Here is a 27,158-nt window from a genome sequence, read left to right on the forward strand (position 1 = left end):
GAAGCCCCGTGCCTTTTTTCTTATCATTTCCTTATCTATTTATTTTCTCGGCCTTTCCTCCCCAGGCCCCCCCCCCCCCCCTCGCCTTTTTTTAATTCTTTGTCCCGCCGTCAGGGCCCGCGGACTGGGCAGAGGTAGCGGCGGTCCCCGTCCCGTCCCGTCCGCCGTGGCGAGCCCGGCCGGCCCGCCGAAGGAGGGCAGGCGGCTGTAGAGCCTGGCGGGTGGCGGCCCTGCACCCTGTCTCTCCCGGGCTGGGCCTCTTCTCGATCCACCGACCTTCGAGCAAAAGCCGGTTCGTCCCGGTCGTCCGGCTCTGCCGTGACGGGCGGACGAGGGGTCGCGCGGCCCTCGCGCATTCCCCGACCCACGAGTTTCTCTCCTTCCTCTTTGTGGGGAACAAAACCCCAGCTATTCTCTCTCCTTTAGCCTCAGCTACAGTGAGCATGCCCAACTCATCACAGCTGCACTATAAAAACAGCTGGGATGGGTACTGTCATTAATTTAGGAAGCAGGTGAATGCTGCTGGTGGATGGCAGTAACTGACCCTAATGCTGTTTTTATATTTTTGTTTTGTAACAGCCAATTCTGCTTTACTTCAGAGGCTTCGCCACGTGGTTGTGCCCATAACCCCATGGCAGCAAGGAGACATGGATCTCCGGGTGAAGGCCAAGCTAAGGGCATCTTCCTGCTCTCCTTGCTCACTAGCAATGAGCATAGTTTCTGTTTGAGGACATGTGAGGTGTTGGTAGCTATGTGGCTGGTAACTGCACTTGCTTTCTATGCCTCAGCCCAGAGGCTGGAGAACAACAAAGCAGGGAAAAGACATAGTATTGAGCAGCAGAGGCTGCTTTTCAGGCCTTTACAGTTTGTCCTGTACCGTGTGGAGTTGTTGCCAGTCCACACTGAAGGTTAACAGTGACCTTTCAACGCAGCAGATTGTGTTTGTATAGTAGTGATGTAGAGTCCCCTGGGTTCTCTAAGCCTGCACAGTTAAGCCAGCTAGCAGTAATACAGCCAAGAGGTTACATAGTACCAGGGAAGAAAGTACATTAGTTATCCACGAGTGTTTAGGTTAGATGTTTCTTAATGCCCAGCCAGGCTCCTATTAGACACCACCTGATGCCTGGCTTGTAATGAATCTCCTCTTGGCATCTGTGTGCTTCCACTCTAAACTGCATTCAGTAATCAGTAAGGACTGAGCTGCAATTGGGAGTCTTTGCCTAGAAAGTTACCTCTGGAAAGGAGACTCAGATCTCAAATACACCTCTTGAAGAGGCAAGACGACAAGGAATCCAAGGTAAGAGTTGCTACTGTTCATGTCTTTCGTATATGATATGTCAACACTTCAGGTGAAGTATGCCGGGGTTATTCGTAACACAGAGTTCAAGCCATGGTCCTCAAGGAGGTGGCAAACACTTCAGACCTTGAACAGCTGCTGTACTCCGGCTGTTGCTGACTGCTCAGCTGTAAAGGGGTTGATTTCTTCCTTTCAGCTGACTAGTGAAAAATGCTAGAAGCTAGCTGTCTGTAGCGATGACAGGAGGTCTTTTCTTTGTGGTTGGCTGTCCTAGAGCTGGGTCACCTGGATCTCTTTGTTTTAGTCTGACACTACTTTGACCAAGTTTTACTACTGGCTTGTGGGCTCTGAATGCCATATGCAGCAGCCGAAATCTGTTCTGTGCAGAGATGGGCCTCATGCTGCTCTTGTAGATATTTCCTAATTATATATGGTTGTTGTTGGTTAAATGTTAAACAGGTTTTCCTGTTCTTCTTAACTAATAATAACATGGTAAAAGAGAATAATCCGCATATCTGAGTCTGGTTTAAGGGTGCTGTTGGGCTAGATTGCCTACTTCCAACCTTTGAATTCTTGTTGCATTTAAAGGAATAATAGAACAGATTACCACTACACTTTTTCATAGCAATCTCATGGTCGTGTTCCTCACATCCAAACTCCATCTGGAAGAGCAGCAGGTGTCGGCCTCAGTCCCTTTCTATTCTGTTGTGGTTTTGTGAGGGAAATTACTTCCAATCTTTCTTGCTGCTCATGTTTAATGGATAGATGATGCCTCTTTCCTATGGCGTAGTCAGAATTTTGAGAGTTAACAGTTACAGGTCTGAAGTTGTTCAGCATGAAATACTTGTCGTCTGTTGTGCAAGCTGAAGTCCTGCAGAGCTAAGTCAAAAACAGCTCAGTAACTTTATTGTAACTTCCCTTTACTTAGTTTGTATGTACATACATACTAGCCACAGGCTGTAAATAGGTAATTAGGGTCCCCCCTTGCAGAGCAGCTGACAAAAGCATGTTCCTTGCTTTCTGGCAACAGGTTCTTGTGTGTGAACCCACCCAGAGCCAGAGCACTAGCAGTGTCAGTAAAGAGGTAGTTTGCTTGTTGTGAGCGTGCTATGAAATACGAGTTAACTTGACAAACACACAACTTTGCCACTGTTGTTTTGTCCCTCCATGTTGCTGGGCACCTCCTTGCCATAAAATGGCAGTCAAAATGAAAGTGGAGGCTTATCAGAAGCGTTTGTCCAAAAAGAATTTCAACCACAAATGTTGGAGTTTAGTTTAAGAATGCCTCCCACTGGAGAGAGCCTATTTCAGTTTCCCATTATAACTGAAAATTAAATGATTACTTGAATGTGTCAGGTTTGTTACCCAAGTGTTAACACACTGGGCAGGAAACATTGTTACTAAGACAATATTAAGGTAGTAACCTACATTTGACCTTCTGGCTTTTCCTACAGATGGGGGTGGATGACACCTAAAATGTGGGTGTACTCGGAGGGTGTGGGTATTTCTTGATATCTCTGTTCTATTTCTGACAAGTGCTGCCACACTGATAGGGCAAACTGCCTAGATATGGCTTGGTAATTACTTAGCAGCAAAATTCTTCTATGTAAAGCAAAGAAATTGAATCATGAGAAAACATTGCAGCTGCTTTTTCATTTCCTGAACAGGCTGGAGTTAGCATGTGGGACCCAAATACTATGACACTTTGAAATGTCTAGATTTTGAAATATCTATAGCCTCTTGCACTTACAACAGTATTTACTTGACAGAAGAAGAGATGGGTAGAAAGGAAACCAGTTTCTTGAGTTTAACAGCAAAAATTTGAAATTATTTGATGGGGTAGAAACAGCAGTCACCACTCCACTAGCTGTCTGTCAGTGATGTGGACCATGTGGTACTTGTACGCAAAGATGATCTGTAACAGGATTTCAGGATAACCAGGATTGGGTACTGCAGTGTCTTGTGTGAGGCTGTTTGGGCCCCCAGAGAAGTGAGAAGTCTTAGCAAAATCCATGTGTCACACATAATTAGAGGAGATGCATCTCAATGGTTTATTTTTTTTTTTTTCTTTTTAATTAAGATAATCTGCAAAACATCTACCTAAATTTATTTAAGTATTTCTTGGTTTATTACAGTTCTCTCTGTGAAAGACTTGAGTGTTCAAGAAGCAAATATATTAAATCTCTCATACTTTAGGTTTCCTCTCATGCTGTACATAATGAGCGATGTTGTAGTTGTCTCTGACAGCTACCATTTACACTGCAGAGGCCTAGTTGAAGGTATTGTGGACTGTTGTTCTGTCACTGTTCGATTCAGATGTGGTCACAGAAACCTGTCGTTAACATCTTCAGCAGTACTGTTCATACAACATAGTGCCTTAAATGCCGTTCAAGTTCCTGCAGTTCCTCTGAGCCTGTGCTAATGTGAGGTACTAAGAGCCCTTCAGCACTCATGCCGATGTGCTGCATAATAACTTGGGGAAGTGTGGGAAGGACAAGTGTGCCTGTGCAAAGGACTGCAGGGAACTAAAAGAAAAAAGCCTGAAGCAATTTTTATTCCATTCTTGAAGCAAGAAATTAGAATAAGGTACTGTAAGTGCCTCTGACCTTAATTCTGTTTCATTTAAGGAATAATTGCATTGACCATTACAGCTTTTTCTTCTGTCTAGATTTCTCTTTGTCTTTCCTGCTATGTCTTAGCTAACAGTTCCTCCCTGCTCTCTCCCTTTTGTGTAGCAATTTGATGGATTTTCATTGACTTGGTTCAGTTTTAAGACCTTGGCAAACAAGGTCATTCTTCCCCCAGAAATAGCGCGCTCTGCTTCAGATTAAATCACCAATTTTTTTATTTTTTTTAACCATCTCAAAATACTGAAAAGGGAGGAGTGGCAGCAAGTATCTATTGATCCTTTGCTAAGTACAGTGGCAGTTGGAAACGTTCTTAAATACTAAACTAGAAAGACAGATAGAGCTGAAATCTGTGAAATACAATGAACCTGAACAGTGTGAATTCTTTGAAGAGGGTTTGTTGAAGAACAACCACATTAAATTGCCTGGAAAGGAACCAGGACATGTCTATGCCGGCAATCCCAGAGGTGCAAAGGCTGTAGATGGCAGAGACAGAAGAGCATGTGGGCAGAAGAGGAGGAAAGGATTAGCCAGGTGGACAGAGGAGTTGAAAGGAGCATGCACTGATGACACAGGTATGCAGATTGCATGAGGAGGTCATTGGCAGTTTTCTCTTGTGCTCAGAGGAGAGGGATCAGGGCAGTGCAGCACTGCTCTGTGTTGTTTTTGTTGTTGTTTTTTTAAACGTGAAAAATCCCAGGGAGGTGTCAGGGAAACCACCCAACCAAGGCAAAAGCAATGCTTGGGCTCATCGTCTGTCCTTATTTTGCTGCCCCAGAATCCAGTGCAAAGCAAAGCCATGGATAGCACGGATTTCGTTGTATTAGGAGATGACCATGATAGGGAATGCCTGATGTTTTCTTACTACTGATGTGCCTCGGTCCTTCGAGTGTTCCTCTCTAGCTGCATTCATTGTTTTTTGTGTTTTCATCAGTGACACTGATAAAGAACACTGGAGGGTTCCCCACCTTTCTCCCTGGTTAAGCACATGCTATGAGGGGAACTTGAAAGGGGGCTGTTAAAAGGAACTTAAGAGAGCTTCTTCCTTGCTTTGCACAGCTAAGACCGTGCAACTTCAAAGCTGTGTGCTTTCCACCCCTCTGTCAAAAAGGCTTGCGTGGCCTGTGCAGTGAGAGAAGGGGATCCATGGCAGAGAACATGGCTGCTGTGACCATGAGGGTGGCTTACAGGCTGGCTGGAGGCGGGCCTCCATCCTGGAGAAACAGCGTTTGTTTCCTTGATCGTTTTCCTTTAGTGCAGTTAAGTTCTGGGCAGGATTTTCCTCCCACATTCACCAAGCTTTGCAACACTGATGGCAGCACAGTGTGCTGAGGGTAGGCAGAACTGTGGTAAGAAACACAAGTCCTAACCTCTCTGAGGTGAAGACAGTTTTTGCAGACAGTGTAGGCCAGGAGGTGCTGGGATGGGGCAGGAGGAAGGAAGAGGAAAGCGTGGTCAGTTGATTATTTCCTGACTGGTAATTGTAGAAGACAGTATTATGGGTTGCCCTTGGTCAGCTGAAGCAGACCTTGTGTGCTGTTTGTTTTCAGTAATAGAATGTTTTTAAAGTCTGACGACTGGGGCTTCTTTTCGTCAAAGCTTTTCGAGGTAAGACCCTGGCACAAAGCCTCGCTGCCCATTCCTTTCTGCTGTCCACCAGCCATCCTCGTTTTCTTCAATGACAACTACAATGTCTCCTTCACTGATGTCCAGTTCATCCATGTTCTGAAAGGAGACAGGGAAAGGAAATGTGGTGAGCCTGAGAGCACAGGAGGACCCAAACATGTACCTGGTGGGGTTTTTTTACCCTGCCTTTCATCAACAGTCTGCCAGTGTCCTTCTGGTTGGGAATGAGCCTGAAATACCAGACAGTGAGGTATTAAACACTTAATGAACTGGCTATTTCCTTAAGATCCTCAAATTTCCCCAGCCTCCACGGTGTGTCCTCCTGAGCAATTTGACTGTTGTGTTATTGGGGAAGGCCAGAAAGGGTTAAATATGACTGTCCTAAACCAGCTAACCATGACCATGCATAGTCTGCAGGTGTTGCTAAATAAAACAGTGCACAGCTTAATTCCCAAAGGAGATGATGACTGTGTCTCTACTAATCCAGGCCTTAAATAGGTCTCTCAGTTCTTTTAATAGGGAACAGCAGTGACCAGTGGAGGTACAGCAACTCTTCCTGAGATAGGTAACTTTTATCTCCGAGTCAAATGGAGTAGTTGCAAGTAAGCTATTGCTGAACTCTCAGGCAGCTATCAGTATGTTCAGTGGTGCTGTCCTATTTTCCATGGGAAACCACTTTGCTACCCGCAGTGTAGTAAAATAGAAAACAGTGTAAGAGAGGCTTGCAGATATGTTTGACGAGTCAGCTAAATCTAAATTTAATGTACCTGACTAGGTAAGAACGGACTCAAGAAGTGAGATGCCTCAATATACAATATACTAAAAGTAGTAACAGGCTCTTTTCTCAGCAGGGAAAATCTGTGTGTGTCACATTTTTAAGGCAACTCCTAGAGTAAGGATCTGACAAAGAAATCCAGCAGTTTCCTCAGGGGAACTGCCGTTAACAGTGAGGTACTTTCAGCTGTGCTTGGATGAAATTTCAGGCAAATAATAAAAGTGTTTAAAACAAAGCAAAAAAAGAACACATAATAAAAGGTGTCAGAATGCTGCTGTACCTAAGAGGAAGTGCTCCTTTCCAACCCTTTCTCTGTTTTCATAATTTATCTATTTTGTCACATGCCAGCATTTCTTCAATGTTGGCTATTGATGGCAGGTCCCTTGGTGTGAGGGTCTCTCTGCACTGTAACATAAGACCTCCTGGATGCTGTTCTTCTGCTAATCTAAAGCTAATAAAAGGAACCTTTAAACTGACATGTAATTGAACTGTGAAAATCCCATTAGGGGAAGCTAATGGTTTAGCAAGAGTCCAAGAGGTTCTGAGTCCATCTGAATAAGCAAATTTTCATAACCAGTCCATTCATAACCTTTTTACTAATGGTACTATGCCTAGATAGGTCTGAAGCCACTGAGACTTCAATATCCCAGTTAAGGATGCAGGTTGCTCTTTATAGCAATCTTCTGGTACATGGACCTTGTCCACTGTGATTCTGCAACTTGCAACATGGAAGTACAGGGAAAGAGTGTCATTTATGGGGTTTCAGTCCTCTCCGGCATGGAGCGCCAGTGTGTTAAAACTGGATCAGGACTGTCCAGATGGTAAGTGAGATCAAATGCAGAAGAGTTTCTAGATAAGCATCTGTCACATATTCTTACACGAGGAATCTGTAGCCATTTTCCCTAGGAAAACATTTCTCAAGAGACGTAAGTTCAGAATGCACAATACTGCATACTTAGCCATCATGCCCTAAAAAATAGTTTTCCTTGTGTTTGCGGTCTCCTGTACATCTAGAAGGAGGTTGTAACAGCTCAGCAGTAATTTAGAAGTGATTACACATTAGTGTAGTCCTGCAAAGAATCTTACTGTTTCATCTTGAGGCAGCATGGTCTACTGATGTGTGCCAAGAACTGGCAGTTGGGATTCCTGGCTTCTGCATGTGACCTTGACCAATAATTCTGTAAGTGTCCCTCGCTGTAAAGTGAAGCCAACACCTCCCTCACGGAATTAACACGTCAAAGATGTTTGGATCAACATCATCTATTTTAAATCCGATGCTATGAAATATTTATTTTGAAGCCTTTCGTTACCTGGGCAGTGTAGTCATAGAGTACTCTGTAGTCCTGTGATGATGTGATTCCAGCTTGTTCATTTACATAAATGGATGCATAGACTCCCTCTGTTTTCTCTGCTAGGGGAAGGGGAAAAAAAAAACCACAGAAAAACAAAAAAAACCACAGAAACGGAGTTCAGCTGCTTATAAATGCATGGGATCATATGCAAGAGTTCACAAATACAAGGGTTTCTGTTCTCTGTCTGGAGATGTACATGTGTAGAAAAGCTGCTGTGAACTGTAGGTAAAGTCTTGTACAAAAACTGCGTCCCATTGATTAGATGACAATATACCCACTGAACTTTGTGGGAGGTCAGAAACTAGCTTTAGCCTCATCCAGGTTGGGAGAAATGTTTACCCTGCTAAAGCACAATCCAAATGGTCCAAAGAGGCAAATCCTGTGATTAAAGTGGTTTAAAATGGGTGCTACTGGTGGCATAAAATTCCAGCAGTTCAGTGACTCACAGAGGGCTTTTCTTTTTCCCTTGAGAAAAATGGAAAATGCTGTGCCAATGGGTCACCAGACATTTCCCAGCAGTTTACACAGTTCCCATATAGCTATTTGTCACTGACATAACTTTTTTGGCAGATGTTGTTTTAATCCAGCTTGTCATAATTAGGGAAACCTCTTATTCCTTCCCAGCATCTGCCTGGGATCTTCCCCTGCCATTGAGGCAAGCAGAAGTTTCCCACATATGACTCCCTGGTGGGATGATAGCGCTCTGACAGCAGACAGAGTGGCTGGCGTGCCTGTACCTTCCCCTAGTCAATCCTTGGTGTAGTTGTCCTGCTCTAAGGAGCGCTGTCAGCTCCTTGACTTTCCAGATATTGAAAGACAAGCATGGGAGCAGTTGACAAAGCTGAATGCAGAGAGTGTTTGCCGTTCCTGAAGGTCTTATCCAGGGAATGCTCTCCCCTCCTGTCGCTAGCCTAAGGAAATTCAGGAGTGACTACCCTTAACTCCTCAACACTGCATTGCTCTACACGTGCCTGAGCCCAAGCTGACACTTGGCAGGTCCAGCTGGTGTTTGATAGCACTGGAGAGTCTCCCCTGGCTGAGCACCAAATGCAACAAATAAGATGGTCTGGGCTTCGTTTTTGGGTGCCCAAGCAGGCAGGCTTGACAAAGGAAATTGATTTGGCTATGTTTTAAAGCTGTTCTAAAACAGCTTTTTATTTTCTTTAGGCAAGAATCACAGTTAAAATGTTTTTGTTTTAAATCAAACCAATAAAAATGTCATGAGCTGTTACTTTCGGCATAGTCAAAATACTGTGTTTTAAATGTCTTCTGATAAATGCCTAGTTGTAATGGTTACAATAAGACAGTGTAACTGTGAAACAAGATGGATATTTGCACTCATAAGGCATGAACCTGGTCTGTTAAAAACTTTGGGTATTCTCTTGGGCTTTTTAGAGGTAGTGTATTCTACCTCCGAAGAAAACTATTATCTAAGTCAGACTGTGTTGTTCTGAATATACAGTTCCCCCCTTGCCTAGACAGAGGTTTTGAACATTATATGGATTATTTGGCACTTTAAACTAGGAAATTTGTTTAATACACACCCAAGCTAAACTGATTTCCAGACTACTCTTACTCTTGATTGCCAACATGTGAATATCTGCTGTACCGTTTCTGCTCTGTGTCAAAGGTTGATTTAGCAATGTGATCTAAAACAAACATATCTGGTAAACTTATTTCCTGAAGAGGCATACCGAGAGGAGGGGCTGAAGGAGTGGCACTTTCTGTGTTGTTTTTGCTGCTTCCATGCAGTAATCCAGAGAATCTGCAGAACCAAGGCAATGACAAATGAGTAAACAGGACTGGGTATGAGCATTCCTTCAACTCAGCTGTCTGACTCAACCTTCCCTCCATCTGCTGCAGCACTGGGTAGATGTCACCTCTTCCTGTGGCTGTTTATTTTCATTTATGCTGTAGATATATTTATCTTCAGTGAAAAATATATTTTTTAAAAAATGCAGCAGAATACTGAACCATCAGCCATCACTAAATTGTGCATAAAATGTATCAAATAGTATTTTGTTGTTGATCCAAAGGCTTATGCTGCAAAACTCCAATTATTTCACAACATTAATATGAGAATTATCAGTTGTTTATAAGAGATTAGCATCTCTTTGTCTTTAAGGAAAACTCTGATACAATTTAAAATACAAAGCTTGTATAATGAGGCTTTCAAAAAACTGTGAGTTTAAGTGAAATTCTTTTTTTCCCTTTTCTATCCCTACTTATTTTCTATATGGAGACTAAGTAAAGTGAGAAAATGGGTTAGGATTCTCAAGCATAGATAGAAATAGCATCGCATTCTTAAGGCATGTTTAAAGGGTTTGATTTTTCAGCTGGTGAATGCTCAATGTTTCTGGAAAATGGACATCCAAACTCAACAGTTTCTGAAAAACTCAGACTGACTCCCTCCAGGGTACTTGCCCATGCAGAGCACAGTTGTATTCTAAATGGCAGTACAGTTGTCTTCTGTAACTGTATAGGATGCAGCATTAGAATTCATTATTATAGAAGATCCGGTTTCCAGTTGAAAAACAAAGTGTTGTATATAAACCTTATCAGCTCACTAACAAGCCTGAACCCCATTTTAAATGGGAGATCACAGACCACTCCTTGTCTTGGTCACGTAATAAGTCTTGTCAAAATGTAAAGCTCTTCTGCTTTAAATATGATGCCATTCCCACTGTGAATTAGCCATTTTAGAATAAAATATTTAAACCAATAGATCTACCACGCTCTCCTGCTGATATAACTGCATCCATGTTACAGCATTTACCAGCATAAGTGGATCAGGAAAAGAAAAATTGCCTCCCTAATCATCACAGTTATTCCGCTAAGTGTTTTTTTGCTTTGGTCTAGATACAGAGAGCAGCTCTTTGTTCTGCTCAGCTGGGCAGTGCAGTAAGCCAGGAGGTATTGCTGAAAAAGACAGCTCTCCTCAGCCTTTGCTCCCAGCAAGATTCACCTTCGCCCTCCCTTGAACAAAGTGGTTTTGTTGCTATGTGCCATGACTCACTAGGAAAGAGGAAATAAGTGACTGCTATCCATTGCTGGCCAACTAATTGTTTTATGAACTTATCCCCCATCTCTCTTCTCACTAGGCCATGGTAAAATTACTCTGACTCTGGTTTTAATAGGTTTACTTCTTCTGTCAAGTTATATTTATTGATACGTAGCCGCCTCTTGCTACGGTGAAGGAAGTAGTAACTTTCCAGGTCCTGTTTCCTGTCATCATACATTGCTGTTCATATGGAGAAATACCTATTCTGGGAACTGAAGTTTGCCACTCACCTCTTCATCATCCCACAAGTCTGGGCTGGGCTGCTGTTGCTTCTGTTTAGTTCTCTGCTGTAGTAGTTCTCATATCCTATTGCATCTGCAACAGGGCAATAAAAACGAGATGTTCAAACAGGCAAAACTTTTTTTCTCCCCAGCAGAATGCAACCAACGGTTGCCAACCATGAGGGGCTGCTGGAGCAAACTGCAATACAGCGCATATCTGCACTCGCCTGCAATGTGGTTAGAGCAGCTCAGGGGGACCCGGGGTCTTGACAAAAGCCATTCAGGTGATTGTAGGCAGGTATGTCCATGGTAGAAAGGCATGCTTGACCTGAGACAAGCACAGTCAAGGTCCTGAAGAGCCATTCTAATAGCTGTGGCTAACCCTAATTAAGAAGGCGGTTTCCTCCATGACTGTTCCCTCTGTTGCCTTAAAGCTCAGGATTTAAGGGAGCAGAGCATGGTCATTGTGAGCCTGGGACCGTGTTCATGATACAATTGGCTGCAGTGTGTTTTGTTTCTTTTTATTTCTTAATGTATTGAGTCAGGAATTTTGTCAGAGCTGGGGAGATTTCTGAACATTATTGCCAGCAGCAATAATGAGCAATTTCCTGGTCTGTGCTTGTGCTCGAGTGTCTCCCTACCTTTCATATCTCCCCCATCCACCTCCTGAGAACCGATTTGCTGTTTACCCAGAGATATTTGGGGTTTGTTCACTCAAACACAATTATCTTAGAGTTCCTTCACTCTCCCCTATGGTGTCATTAAGGGTGAAATTGAGATCATTCCTAAGTCTAGCTTTACGGATGAAGTAGTCACCGTTGGATTTATTTATTTTTCATCTCATAGCTCCCAGTGTAGTTGCTTCGAGCTGGTGGCCGCACACCCTTCCTGCCTTCTCCATGTTAAAGCCAAACAAACATGAGTGAAGTCTGTGATACCGTATTATCTCAGTTCTGATACCAGCAAATAAAGACAGACATTGGACTTGTGCTAAAGGTTGTGTTGACATTCTTACATTGGGTCAGCCAAGATCATAAGCAGAGCAGGCACGTACAACTAGTGAGTGTGAAGGATCCCTACAAGTAAGACTCACGGCAATTAGGGAGTGTTTCGACCAATTTAAGGGTCTCCTATTACCCTTCGAGATTGTTACCCTGGTATAGTTTCTAGTCTATAATGTGTTGTAAGATTAGGTAGAAGAGAGGAGCGACCAATATCATCAGTAAACCAAAAAGTTTTGATCAGGATGAAGGTCTTCTGCTACACAATGCAAAACCACATGTGAGTTTTCTCCTGCATTTTGCAAATAATAAATCAACAGCTCACCATGTGCTACTGTGCAAACTCATCAGCCAGAGCTGTGGAGATATTAGGATGTTACTTCCAGAACATGTCACCTTCTAGAAGGCAGTAAAAAAAAAAAAAAAAAACAAAACAAAAAAACCCCACCCAACGAAAGAGCAAGTCAGTTGTTTCTTTGCCTTTCATAAAGCTCTCAAGGGTTTCTTATTGGAAATGAGTCCTGACATAGCCAAGAGCTGTTTGCAGAAAATTGCCTAGGTGACTGGAGAATGAGAAATCTCACATAGAAAAACAAACAAACAAACAAACAAAACAACGCTAGCTGAGAATTACAAATTTCGTAGTATACAGAAGTTGCTTCACACTGTTGCAAAGCATAGTTCTCCCTCCTGCCAGTGAAAATGTAGTTTTTCCTTAGTAAATGCTCCTATATCAGCGAATTTAAATCCCCTATGTGAAGAAGAATAAACTATAGCAGCAAAACGGTATCCAGTGCACCAGTATTAATGTATTCATTTAAAAAAAATCCCCAAATCCCAACTCGTAATCATCATAGGCGTAATGACAGAAAGGCTGAGTGAAAAACAGACCTCAGACAGCTCAGTGCTGAGTTAGTGGCAGCATCCAGCTCTGATGAAGAAGTTCCTGCGGTGTAATTGCTGCCAGCCCTAAGCTCTGCGATGAAATCAAAGGGGTGTAAGCTGTTCCTGTATGAGATAATTATCCCTTGGGACAGGACATTCATACTGCTGATGTTTGTACCTATACAACTCCTAGCATGGAAGGTTTTTGTCAGTATAAAATTTTCTTATGTCAGGATAGCTTATTCCCCACTCTGAATGGATACTGCTGAGGGCATACTAAGGGGATTTTCTCTTTGACGTAGCAGTATGGTATTAGAGTAGATAGTGGAAGTGAAACAGTATCTGTGCACAGATTAAAAAAAAGAAAGTGGAGGAAGAGATCTTTTCAGCACAGATATGTATCATCAACTACTGAAGAGATGAAATAGGGATTTTTCTCTTCTTTTACAAAGGCTGTGAATCTTTGTTTACTGCAGCAGCTGCACAGAAGTGCAAGCATTCACTCACTCTGTAAATACCTTGTATTGCTTGTTGAAGTAAGAGGCTGTGGTTTGTGTTTGGCTGTGTGAAACACTAGGTAGCCTCCTTTCTGGTGATGTGTTTGGAGAACTCCTACCCTGGAGCAGCATGTTTTCATTTTACAACTGCTCTTAGCTCTTGCTGTCTCAGTCTCCGTTTCAGCCCAGAGGTTTTGATCATTGAAATTGATGAAAAGGCTGCTTTGGCTTGAATGGACAGAGCCTGTGAACCTTACATTGCTTCTGCATGCTGGGGCAAAGCCACTTTCATTCAAAATTTCCCCCAGCTAGAGTCTTGCCCTTATACAAACAACTTCCTGAGAGGACAAAAGATGTTACTCCCCATTGGGCAGGTGGAGCAAAACAGAATACAAAATCTCGTCTTCTCTGTGCTGCAAATGAAGAGGCAGCATCTCTGTCAAGGGGACACTAGGGTGCAGTTACACGATAAGCTGGATCTGACTTGTCACCACCGCAGGAAATTGAGTTTGCCATCTCTGCAAGGCAGTTTGCCACCTCCTTAGCAGTGTCAGTTCAGATGTACTGTGAAATGAGCCTGGTTGCAAAGCCAAAACAACTTTTTTTTCTTTTTGGAGAGTTATTTTTAACCTGGATCATTCAGCTATCCCACTCGCAGTGCTACACAAGGAGCAATGGCAGCATAGTGCGGAGGAAGGGAGCCGCGGCAGATGGGAATGAATAGCCGGAGCAGAAACTCCTCCAGCTGGCTTCACCTCCAAAGGACGTGTACTGCACAACTGCAGCCTCAGCCTAACGGGTGACTCGTCTAACAAGAGCAATAGGAATAATTACCTGGAGGTTGCGTTCCTGTCATTTTAGTCTTAATGAAATAGTCCATGTCTGACTCTACAATGCAGTTCTCCAAGCTTACCCGAACCTCTTCATATAGCTACAAAACAGAATTGAATTTAATTTTTAACATTTCACATTGAATTAATGATTAATGCTCTTCTAATAATTTTCCCCTTAAGAGACACTTTATACTTGGTACATGCCTGACCTGGAAGGAGCTTTGGCCTGTGCCTCGTACAGACATTCTTGGAAACACAACTGTTTATTTGTGCTCTGGATAGTCTTGTAAGAGAGGAGCATGAAGGCAGTCTAGGGCCTTTCAATGCAATAAAGAAATTAATAGCAGGAAACAACCATTCAAAGTCAAAACTGGTGTATTCTTTATGTCTTCCAATTTTGAGACCGTGACTGGATGCCTTTCTGAAAGTTGTGCCTGAGCCTAAATATACTCAGCTGAGCGTTCTGGTAGCTGGAAGCATTCCCCAACAAACTGAGGGGAGGAGACATGTAAGCGCCACCAAGCGTGACACAGAGCGTCTACATCCAGGCATATATCTGGTTTACATCTAGAGGGAACAAGCTAGCTTGAGAATAGTCCCCCCTCGCTAAACATGCACAAGAGCCGGTTTGCTGGAGACAGTGAGCATGCGTAGAGAAAGGCAAGCTAGTGCTGTGTTGTTAGAGCAGTCTTTATCCTCCTCTTCCTCCTCTGCACGTGAAGCTACTTGGCGGGTGCCCCTACCTCATCATCCTTCACACACTGCAGGGAGAGCTGGTTGCAGTGAACCCACAGCGAGTTGCGGAGGATGGTGATGCGGTCGCACTCCTGGAGCTGGAAGACCTAAAGCCAAAGAGGAGATGTGATGTAGCCTCGTGGTAGTTAGTTATTTACATGGCAGGCAGTGACAGGGCTGGGGCTTCTCTGAACCAAGTTCGTAAGTCTGCAAACTGTTCTGAAGGATCCTTTGTAAAGGATGTCTTTTTGGCTACTGGAGAGACTGCATCTACTTGTTTATGCTCAAGAATTTGTTCTAATTGATTGCACCAAATCAAGTTAGGTTTTATAGACAAAAATAAAGCGGGGGAGAGGAATCAGAATCTGGATTTGACTGCTACCTCTACTGCCAAGGATTTCAGAGTCAAGGTCCTGTCTGCCCATCGTACTGAAATCTTGATGTTTAACAGTTCAGTGGTGTACTGGCATGAAAGGCTTGTATTTATGTTAGAGGTAGAGCCAAAACTATCCATCTTTGCCTTGTAAAATGTCTTTCCAAACTTTTCTCTTTTGAAACTATTTGAGGCTCTCGGGAGTTACCTCTTCATTTCTAAGGTTATTTTCATGGTAAAGAGATGGCATTTTTCTTTCATCAGAGTTTACTCCCTTCATCTGTCTGATTTTCTCATGTTGTTGCACAGCTTGGGAAGAATGAAGGGGGAAGAGAGAGGAGAGGTGTGAACTGAGTTGGGGGAAGAGGCAGATAAACTCTTTCTTTAAAGACTTTAAAAAAACCAACAAAAAAAAACCAACAAAAAAACCCCCAACCACCCTAATCTCCAAGTTGTACTGTTGTAAGTAGAACATCAACTTTTGGTTTTCTATGAGGTGTGAAAAGCTCAGATGCTTCCAGCCATCTGTTTCCATCTCTATTTGCTAGTAATTATGTCTGGAACACCACAAGTGTATACAATATTCAGCAGAACATTCAGGTGGGTACACTGCCTGCCATCTAATATCTTACCATCTAAAAAAAGCAGAAAAGAGTCTGTCAAGGGAGTAAGCTGGCGTTGGGACCAATTTCTGAGAGAAAAAGCTTTAAAAGAGAACCCAAAGGGTGGAGAATGAGTCTTTCAATATCAATTCTGAACAAAAAGCCTATGGGTGCAGCCTAGCCCGCCAGGGGCTGCTGAAATAGCACAAGAGTCAACTGGGAATTTTCCAGATAAATGGTGTCCTGTCGGGAAATGCAGGTCATCAAAGAGGAAAGTGTAGTGATTCTCTCAAGCCCTTTGCAAAGTACAGCTGGGCATTTTGTTAGACACATCCCTCGTGTCCCATTGGCTTGGGCAACAGACTACTAGTGAACCTGGGCATCTCGTGCCAAGGAATATGGATGTTGAAGGTCATCCCAGTGCTGCCACTTGCTAGCCAAGATTTTGGGGCTATGGGTGTACAGCGCTCCGCTAGAGACCTAAGCAACCTCAGCACTTCCAGATTCCCCACTATGCAGCCAGAAGTTTGGGATCTTAAGCTGCTATTTGTACTAGTTAATAGTTTTAAATGCCTCAAAAAAATCTATCAGTTCTTCTATCTAGAAGTGCTTTTAAAAGAAGGCATTAAAGATGCCCTTCCTTTATGAATGGTTGGTTGAATTAAGCAGCAGGCAGGCCACAAGCTCTGTAGGCCATTCAGAATTTAGTCATGCAGGAGAAATGAAGTGTGGTAGGTTGTATAACACTTTGCTAGTTTGTTGGCTTTTTAAGAAAGGGGAAAATGTGCATCTTGGGAAAACTAAGGCTTGGCACAATTTCTATGGGAAGTCTGCTGTGCCAGCCATGGGACTTTCCAGTCTTCCCAGATAGGGAGTATGTAAGAGGAAGCAGAGAACTGGAAAGCTGTGCTCCTGGCATTTTATTTTATTTTATTTTATTTTATTTTATTTTATGTGGAAATAAAGCCTGCAACAAGTAAGCATAGCAAAATCATACTTTAGTAGATGGGCAAATGAATTTGAAGGATTAATATGACTGAATGTGTAGCTGATTTGGATGTCAACCAGCTCCTGTAAATTGTTGTGCAAAACTTAATAGCCAAGTGCAAATCTCCTTGTCCATCCTCAGCATAATGGAAATAAAGACTTTTCTACCACCACCACCTTTCAGTTGAAAGATTACTGCATGGCAGAGGGCAAATATTCTTGCAGGTGAATATAAAGTGCTATGCAAAATAAAGATTCTGAGTGGCTTGGATATCTTTGCTCTCAGAATGTTACAGTATATACTTTTTTAGCTTAGCCAGAAAATTTTATTTTTAATCTCCATTGAACTTGTGAGATTTTAAAAAAAAGAATGAAACAAACACAAAAACCTCTCCTGCACAGAGCAAGAAGCCATTCTGGAAGCTTCTTGCAAAGCATAATCTAAAGGGAATCTTTTGTTCGTTCATTTTTAATGGATTAATTGAATTCTTCTCATTTCAATTTCAAAATTCATTTTTTTAAACTAAAAATGGACAGAAATGTAGACATGAAAAATTCATTTTCTACTGAAATTACATTTTGTCACAAAGCAGTTATTTAGGAAACAACCTTATTTTGGCTATGATAGAAGATCATCCCTAAAGTTAGTGTATTCTTATGTTAAGATGTGGGTGAAAACTGGCAGCAAATGCTTGCAAATAAATTGTACCAGTTCATATATTGCTCCACTTCCCACACCTCTGCACTTATTCCCCTCCTTCATATTTACATACATATACTGAACAAGCAAGGAGAGTCTAAGCAAGTGAGACAGCTCGCAGCTATGTCTAAATCAACTCTAGTTTTTGCAGTATTTTTGTAAAGACATCTACTGAGACTCCACATAAAGCAAACAGCAAAACCCTTGGGACGGTATCTCAGGTCTTAGACTGGTATCTGCAAGTAGGATAAAATAAAGAGCGCACAAATACATTACTGCAAAAGTCAATGTTTACCTCACAGGTTTTGATATGTTCCTGTTCCCACTCTGTCCTGACCTTATTCAGCTGTTCAATGTTCTGTTTGTACACGTTCTCTGTAAACACAGACACACATAATAGGAACCCAACAGTTAGGAAAAAAATTATACAGGCTTTCTCTTTTTCCTCCTATTAGGAGTTTGCTGTGGTTCTTACACTTTAGGCCTGTGGTTTGCTAGAGTATCACAAGAATGCGTGAGCTTGAAACTGGTAGGCTGCAAGGATATTTGGGGTTCTTCTTTGCAACTTTATACTAGAGTAAGAATTGGTCTGCATGGTTTGCAGATCATGTGTAAACTTTACAGTGGGGATAATGCAAACCAGAGATGGAGAGTCTGGATCATGCTCGGGCACTGAGCATCCTTAGGCTCTTCCCGTGCTGAGCCAGCCAGGTAAGCCTTGTCATTTAGTGTAAACTTTTACATCAGCAGTGAGGGACAAGTCTGAACTCATGAACCAGCTCAGACGTCTGCTAGCCTGTCCTTCTGGACATGTACTGTGTTTTTGGCTGCATAATGCTACCATGCTCATATACAGAGAACCTAGAGACCGTGCATCTGATTTGGGTTGGCTGGGGGCAATTTGAATGTCATTATTTTGTGCTTTCAAACTTGCTTCAAGAAGAGCTTTTCTTTCCTGGGTGAAGCCCCTAATGGAGGTCTTCTATAAATTCTTTAATGAAAGCAGGAGACTCGCATTTCCACAAAGGAAAGTAAACGTAGATGACTACCAGGATGCCTTTCTTTAGAAACTTCTTCATTAATCTCTGGGTAGGTGACTTTGGGAAACCTGACTTCAAACAGAGCCAGCCTGGGTGATTTGGATGGTGCTCTATCAAAATGAGTGTGCTGGTAGATCTTCGCTGGGAAAAAATCTTAGTTCAGTTGCAAATAGAGCATCACCTGCTTCATTTGCTGCATCTCTGCATTGCTTGGCTTTGTTCTGACTCTGAAACAGGAAAAGAAACACCCCAAATTAATTTCTGACCATATTTTTTGCTTCTGCCCCAGTTTTTTTGCTGCCTGCTCCCTTTCCCCTTCTAGGAGAAAGGCTCAAAATTGCAAACACTTCATGGCTGTCCTGCCTTTATGCATGGTTCTGTTGAATGTCTGCTATGGAGAAAAAGGGAGTGGAATTTCACTGATACAGCCATAGGTCCACTGACTTCAAGGGAAATCTGGCAATTTACAAAAATCTTTCCATTCGGACATCCCTGCCATAGGAGCTCAGTGCTAGCATGATCCAGCCTGAAGCTTGTGTCGGCTGGCTGGGTTGTTTTTTCTCAAGTGTTTGATGTGCTTTTCTAATAGATATTTATAAGCAGAAATAAATGGCAATTAAAATTCTTCATCTTCCAAGCTTCTCATGTAATACACAGATGAAAAGAACACAGCCTTTAAAATACTTTGCAAATGCCAGATTATTTCCCATAACAACTCAGAAGCCTAAAAGCAAAATTCACTCTAAGTAGAACTTTTCTTTTTTAAAAACCTGCAGCTTTTAACAAATGAAAATACAGCTATTATTGACAGCTCTGTACTCTCAGGTCTTTCTGCACAGATGGTGATGACAGTACATTAATGCACGGCTCTAGACATCAGTGTAATACATTCTTCCATTCTGCCCTTCAAGACAAGGCTCAGGTAGGGGTTCTTATGACCATATTCCTCATCACAGCTGGTTGGAAAATGTGCAGTAAGCTGGAAACATAAGCTTCATTCTTATTTGCTTCCTGGCCCAAACTGTTTGCGGGTGCTGCGCAGAATTAAACAGTTTACATGTTTCTTGTGAGATGCCTCTGTGCATTTCAAACGTGCTGGCATGTGTGTGGAAGTAATGGCAATGGAGCACCCTGGGATCCTTCTGCATGAAAGGACCTGGGTCAGATTTTGATGCCATTGAAGTTGCTAAGTGTTCTGGTGTAATTTCAGTAGGGCCAGGATTTCATCCCCTCTTTACAGCTAAGCTGGAGGGTTTGTTCATCAAAGATTAGCAAATGCTGGAAATAAAATGTAAAGTTCTGATGCTGTTTTTAGAGTCTCCATCCCCCCGCTCCTTGAGATAATTTTTGATCGTTTTTGCTTACACTGCACTGATTTTTATCGAGCCAAAGGGAGTTCATTTATTTTGTTTTCTCCATCTGTTCCACTGTAAAATGTTCCCATTAAAAGTTAGTGAATTGTCAGCTACAAGTATCAAGACGATGCAATGAAGGACTGCAGTGCCTCAATTTCCAATGATTTATTTTTGAGTTTGTAAATTTAGTTGAAATTAAACTAACTATAAGGAGAAAAATGTTGAGGAAAAATATGCATTTTAATGTAAGATACTATGCCTACTAAATGTAAGTGACCAAAAGGCAAAACTAACTGCATGACATACTTCTGACTTGTTTCTTTTTTCAGGAATAATTTTGGAGAAAAATCTCATTCAGTTTCCCTTCAGGATTCGTAGAGCAATTACATCATAGCCTGGGATAAATTAATTAGATAACTTAGTCCCTTCCCAGCCTTTTTAAAAAACCCTTAGCCTGTCACAGAACAAGATCAGGGTTACTAAAGAAGTGGGAAGTAAGACCTCCTTGGGAAGGTGGTTTCTTTTAGTTTTGATTCTAAGGGGTTAATTAGAAGGGAAAGCAGGCTCTGGCATCCTGCAGAATGAGTTGTTCAATTGTATTCTCTTGTACCTTGAAAAGGAAAAACCCACAGTTTTCCCTCTAAATAGCACTGTAATCTAAGGTACCTTTTCTGTTTGCTTTTGGTTTCCTGAAGCACTTATCCGTTCAAAGGACTGCTCAGCCTCATCTGCCTCCTTGCACTTCTGTTCATAGGTCTTCTTTGACTGTATTGAAATGAAATCAAATGTGAGGGTTTGGGTTAGGGAACAAGGCTAGGTTGTCTTCAGCATGATGTTCTAGGCATTTGCTCTTTTGCAGTCTAGAAGAGCAAATCGATGCCCAAGTTTGGGCAACAGAAAAAATTCCCAATAACACCATAAGGAGATAGAAAAATAGAACTGAAAAATTGGGGTGGGGCTGGAAGCATAAATCGGGTCCTTTCCTTGCAGCCCTGAAATTGTTTGCTTTGTACAATTGCAGCCAGCTCCCTGCAGGGGTGGTCACAAATACACTGGCAGCTCTAGCACCACGGGCGCATCAGGCATCTGTCCGAGCTACAGTGTAGAGACAAAATTAGGAGCCCACCTCCCAGGTTGCCAATGGGGATGCGTTGTCATTTCTACAGTGTGACTTGGAGCATCAGATGGCTGAAGTCAGTGTGTCGCCTTGCCCATCGCTCCAAGCTGTGAGACAGAGCCAGTACACTGTAGGTAAGAGTCTTGGTGTAGTCCTCAGAAGCAAAAGAAATCCTTATTTGCACCAAAAGACATCCCTGTCTTAGAGATTCACTTAGAATAACTACGTTTAAATAAAAAATGTTAGCACAGTTCCAGCCGTAGCACTGATGGGTCTGCAGCTACTTTTCTTTAGAGGCAATTGCCCACTGGAAACCAAAACGAGCTGCCTGCAAGTTACCCAGCTGGAGAGGTTTCTTCCTGTTTGCAAGATTCCCTCACTGTTTTTAAAATTGTATTTACACGGACTGAAAAATCACATTTGCTCCTGTAAGTATCCTTGCCTAGAAAGAATGAAATCCTGTTTGACCTGGAACATTGTTCATTCCACATGAACTTTCTGAGTATTTGTTTTGGAGACTCTTCAGCGGGTGTGGTAGGGAAGATTAGCTTCCTCCTCATAGCAGGAATCACACTCTCTCTCACACACACTTGCACGCTCACACATTCCTGACCTTTCTTTAGATACAGGTATGTGTGATACAGATTTCACCCTGTCTCAAACTGGAGCCAGTTTGCATCAAGAAACCTGCACAAAACCTCCTTGCTTACCTCCATTGTTTTCTTATAATGGGACAGTTTGCTCTTTTGTATGCGCTCCATTGCAGACTCATACTGTAAGAAACACACAGAAATAAGCATTTCTTGCTTTAGACTTCTTCCTCCCCTTTTTAGTGGCAGGATTAGTAAAGCCATTTTCAGGGCCTTTCTATAAGCCACGTGCCTGTGGGGAAAATGACTTCACTCTGCTTTTATAAATGACAGGTTCTAAGTGAAGCAGAGAGCATCAAAGTGCCAGGTAAAAAAAATAATCCAAGATAATTTTCTGCTTCAGTGGTTTCCATTAATAGCAGAGAGGATGTAAATCTTCATTTTCTCCCCACCCACCCATCGCCTTTTTTTTTTTCTTAAGGAGATTAAATAGCATAACACCCCGTCACAGTGCCCATCAGCTCTGCCAGCAGAGTTCCTTTGCTGGTGCAAGAGCTTGATCTCACTTCTTTGCAGACCAAACCACCGTCTCGCCCATGTGAGCAAGGGTAGTTGTCCACTTTAAACACAAACAATTCCTGTGTAATTTATATTCCATTGCTTCTCGCAAATTTATGCTCAATGTGATTTGATTTCTGTACCATCAGCTGGTCAGCGTTGGAAGGACAGTGCTTAATTGTCTTTTATGGCTTTAGTTGTGATATGCCCAGCCTTATGTGACAGTGAGATATGCTTCAACTTGGCAGGGTATGTGTTTCTTCAGTGGGACTTTTGGTCCTTTAATCTTTATATTCTGCTCAGGCAAAACTCTCTCTGGGGCTACCCAGGGACTTGCTTCACATTGGCTAAATAGCACAGTCCTTAGAGCAGCTACAGTGAAAAACAGATCACAGCATTTTGGGAGGTTACCAACAATGCTGACACCATCTAGTGTGTCTAATATTGGCTTCCTCACAGCCACATGCTGGATGAAGAAAAAAAGCTTGCCTAAGGCTCCAAAGCAGTTTTTCCCTTTTTTTCCAGGCCCCTCTAACTGTTTGCAGTTGAGTTACAGACTTATTGTTTTCAACAGGAGAGCAAGCCTCTCTCTTTGCAAATCCTAGTGGAAAAGGGGGGGGGGGATACAAATGCTGATGAACTAGGTGCGCTCTGTCTGTCTTTATATGCCTTATTTGCTTTATCAGATCGCTGTGGACCTCAAATCTCAGTAGCAACACTCGTTTTACCCACTTTCATATTCAGAGTTCTTTGCTATTCCAAGTTCCTGTGTGTCAGGATTGTACACACAAGATTTTTGTGGCATTGGATACTGGTCATATCCATTTTCATTTGTTTAAAATTAGCAAAGAACTGGATATTTTATTTTACTCCTCCATCAATCAGTGCTTTCAGTGTTAAGTGACTGTCCTGTCTTTGTCTTCAACCCCATGGACCCAGGGAAGATGTAAGAGCAACCACTGTTGTCTCTATTAAGAGCTACTTTTTCAAGGGACTTAGAGCTTGATAAGATCATAGGGGATGAAGTGGCCCTAAATACACACCAATTTTTACTATACAACATCAACTAGATGCTATTTATTCCATATATTTGTAATTCATCATGTATTGGTGTTGTATTCATCATGATATTCATTTGCTTTTACGTTTTTAAATGTTTGTGTTACCCCTTCATTTTAGTGCATGTTGGAGATCATGCCGGATCATACCAAAGAAACCCAATTAGCAAGGGTATAAAAAAAGAGAAAAGGAAGGATTAAGTTCTTACAGGAATAATAATAGTATCTGCGGTTACACCGGAGAGAGTAAAAGTGACTAAAGCCTCTGTCTCCTGAGTTCAGAGCACTACTTTATTTCCAGCTGGGATCAGAAAGAGATTTTCTTTCATAACGTAGTATACAGAGTGAACAGGGCACACTGGGCATGTCTCATCATCTTTTGCAGTATTCACAGCCTGTGGCTGGAGACAAGTCATCAGCATGGATCATTGACCCAATCTGTTTCAACAGTTCTCTAGTTCCTCACCTTCTTTCTTTGCTCCTTCTGTCTTTCCCGGAACTCCTCTATTCCTTTCAGTTCATCCTTCAGCATTACTGCCAGCTGGATATGAGAGTTTCCAACACTTTCGATTTCTAAAGCAAATCGGAATTCATATACAGTCAGTGGAAAGGTGTTTAAATACGAAGTCACATTTTTTAGGAGATGTTTCTGAGATGTGGCTGCTGTATTACTCATCGTGAACAGGGCAGCCTTAAAAAAGGCACCTGCATGCCACGGACACTGCCGAGGGTTCACACAACCTGAACAGGGCTTATTGCAGGTCTTCTCAATGCCTGCAAAATGCATGGGCAAGACGTCTTGCTGCAGAATTGGAGCACCCACTCGGAGCAGCCTTGGCAAGTGCAGCACCGGCCGCATTTCTTCATAGTCCCATTTACCCCAGCCACCCCTCTTCCTTCTGTGGCTGGAGGTCGAATGTGGTGGTGCACAGGGAGGGAAGGAGCTCTGACCTCCATCATCGCTCCCTGTGTCTGCTTTCCTGCCACTATGCTGCTGGATTGTCATTGCTCTTGGGAGCTACTTGCCAGTTGCATCCAGCCTTGCACAAATGTCATTAGATGAGGCTGCAAGCTGAGAATTTCCAAGGGTCAGCAAAGAGGGATTGAATTTCAGAGCACCTGGCTGATGCTGTTTGAAGTAGCTGGTAACTTCTCTGCATTTGTCAGCTTTGGTGCCTCTGAAATGGAACCCCACATTTTCCAGAAATGTTGAGCTCCCCTGCCCAGGCTCTAAAAATACCTTAGTTCACCAGCTGCTTTTCAAAAGAGTGTTTTTAATCTAAACAGCAGGTGCCGGTAGCCAGGTACGCTGTCCTATTGGCTATGATGGTGCTGTATTTTCTGTGTGTGAAAGGTTTTCGTTCAGCCTTGGGCACATTTAGGAAAGCATGCTGTTTTCATGTCAGTGGTTTGCAGAAGAGGTAACAGAGCTGATATTTTGTGACTTGATCCGGGAAAAACTAACTTGAGGAACAAGCCATTTTCTTTACTACCAGTGAGGGGATTGAGTGCCCAGCCTTGGAGGACTCCCAGTGAGCGTCCTTTCCCTCCGCTCTCCACACTACAGACTGGGATAGAAAAGTTGGAAATAGAGGGGGGAAGAGGATGAAAGACCCCAGAGGGAACGAACACATTTCGTGCCTGTCTTACCCAGGTCAGAAAGGAAGATGTAAATACTTACGTTGCTTGAGAGTCTCAAATGCTGCCTTCAGTGTGCTGTGAGGCAGAAACAAGTGCACTTTATTAGTATAGGCTTCTAAGGGTGGGTTGTGAATCTACAGAAAAAACTTTCCCTCAGCATCTCAAAGATCCACATAGAGATAAAACTCTTAATAGTCTTGTAATAAAAGTTGACCATGCTAACAAGCACAACAGCATCAATCTGTTACTGTCAGGAAATACAATAAAATGCCCCATGAAGCAAGGAATTGCACTACTTACGTGCACCCTCTTTTTTAATCCCACTGTATTGAAAACTGTGAATGTTAACAGATGTTTCTCTATTCTTGCACCTTGCCAATGGATACAAGTCAACTCAGTGAAATAAAGGCGGTCAAGGGGAACTGTGTTTTGGAGCGCTAGTCTGAAGGGTAGAGCGAAACCAGCTCCACCCTCTGTGTTGAATGCAGCACCAGCAAATTTTTCCTCCTCAGTCACCCTTGAAGCTAGAGCAGCTCTGCTATGCAGCATCCTCCATACTATGCTTTCCGAGCACCCCCGTGTGGCACAGCTCACTCTCCTTTAAGAGACTCACAAATGCTGCAGAGAGCCTATGGAGGCTTTGAAGCCCTGATGCTCCCACGGGTTTCCAACATCCCAGAAGCACAGCGTGAACAAACCATGCTGTGAAATCAGGCCTCCGTGCTGGGCTGTGAAGTACAGCATGGAGATGAGCAAAAGGAGATGTTAATGCTGCTCGTCTGGATGGACCTACATAACTAAGCGGTCCTACAATGTAGAGTTGCAGAACGGCATGAAAGGGTAACGACAGATTGCCTGATGTCCGTTTTTTGGCAAGCCAGAGGCCATTTTAAGAAAGCACCAGAGATACCAGCACAGAAATGATGGGAGAGGAAAGAGCATAGTCCGTAAAAGGCATTTTCAACTTAGTAATTTCCTCTAGCTCTGAGTTTGCAGGCTGGCAGGGCATTTGTATGTGCAGAAGCCAGGGCTGTGGTATGATTTGGAGGTTTTTCGGATTTAGAAATCATCTCTTCAAGACCCAGAGTGTGGTGTTCCCTGAAGGAAACTGTTCTGGGATCTCCACGGAGCCTGGTGGGAGCCCAGGGGAAAAGCCTGTTCATGAAGACCCCGAAGTCTCCCTGGCTGAAGCCCAGCTGCTAGGAGAGCCCAGAAGAGGATGCGTATCACTTTCCAGCCATGTGCGACTGCAGATGGGTAGGGAAATCCTGTATCTCTTGGGCCGTTCAGGAGTCTTAAGAGACACATGAAGGAACCTAATTGCCCTGTGTTAATTTAGGCTGGACATCTGTTTCCTAATCAAAGCTTGCTCTCCCAGTAGCAAGGCTGCCTTGCCAGGCATAAGAAAAATGCACAGGCAAGGGGAAAGGCTGGGCCTGTCCTCAGCGATAACGGCTGTGCAATCCACTTCCAAATCGAAATTTGTAGAAATAGAAGGAAAAGATTTTCAGCCAGGAAAGATGAGTATTGAGCTGTTTGATTCTTTCAGCTTTCAACTAGGTTTGTTGTGGTGAATCTCCTGAGATAAGTCAGTGAAAACATGCTAGATTGAGTATTTTTCAGTATTGTCCTAATAATACTTAAGCATTTTGAAGGGTCATTTTGCAAAAAAATGAGTCCGGTGTGAAATTTTGATGGAAACTAAATTTTTACAACACAACACAAAGGAAACAAAGAGTATTCTTTCCAGCTAAGTTAATTAAAAGCTTGAAATTAAAAGACAAGTTGAATATCAGCAGCAGAGATAGCTTTTTCTCGCCTAAAAGCTCAAATGGATTATTTTGAAAATTCAAATACATACAAGGAATAAAATTTGCTTTTCTTACTGTGGCTTTTCCAATAGGAGGTGGGGAATATGCTAACAGCTTCATGCCTGAAATAATTAAATACTGGAATTTAAGAAACAGAGGACACTTGCAAACTGCACATACTGTTTGCACGCTGTGTTGACTTATTGTTCGCCGAGATATTTTTTTTTCCTTTGCTGTTGGTGATTCAGGTTATGCAAAGACTGGCAAAATTGCTCTAGTGGATACTGAAAATAGCACTTTCTCAGTACATATCAAGGATAAAAGCAATTTGCTGCTTTTTTGGTTTCCAGGCACCTGAGCTACCAGAGTAGTTCACGATCATAAGCCATACATGAAGCTTTTCTCCTTTTTGTTGG

General features: G+C 42.6%; 1 protein-coding gene across 2 annotated transcripts in view; it reads right to left on the reverse strand.

Annotated features, from left to right (window-relative positions):
* Positions 1–5,021: 5,021 nt before the first annotated feature.
* Positions 5,022–27,158, reverse strand: part of PSTPIP1 (proline-serine-threonine phosphatase interacting protein 1) — a 56,396-nt gene continuing 34,259 nt past the window's right edge. The window contains exons 4-15 of one of the 2 annotated variants that reach the window (XM_049811488.1): positions 24,972–25,006; positions 23,757–23,863; positions 21,795–21,857; positions 20,634–20,732; positions 18,794–18,839; positions 17,868–17,947; positions 14,919–15,017; positions 14,177–14,273; positions 10,969–11,053; positions 9,372–9,442; positions 7,636–7,733; positions 5,022–5,649 (exon numbers count right to left, since the gene is read on the reverse strand). In XM_049811488.1, coding sequence (XP_049667445.1) covers positions 5,518–5,649; positions 7,636–7,733; positions 9,372–9,442; positions 10,969–11,053; positions 14,177–14,273; positions 14,919–15,017; positions 17,868–17,947; positions 18,794–18,839; positions 20,634–20,732; positions 21,795–21,857; positions 23,757–23,863; positions 24,972–25,006 — 1,012 coding nt within the window. In that variant the 3' untranslated portion in view covers positions 5,022–5,517. Of the gene's footprint in view, positions 5,650–7,635; positions 7,737–9,371; positions 9,443–10,968; positions 11,054–14,176; positions 14,274–14,918; positions 15,018–17,867; positions 17,948–18,793; positions 18,840–20,633; positions 20,733–21,794; positions 21,858–23,756; positions 23,864–24,971; positions 25,007–27,158 lie in introns of both variants that reach the window. The other variant, XM_049811487.1, reaches the window with a different exon arrangement.

Source organism: Accipiter gentilis, chromosome 10 (assembly GCF_929443795.1).
Source record: "Accipiter gentilis chromosome 10, bAccGen1.1, whole genome shotgun sequence".
Lineage (NCBI taxonomy): Eukaryota > Metazoa > Chordata > Aves > Accipitriformes > Accipitridae > Astur > Astur gentilis.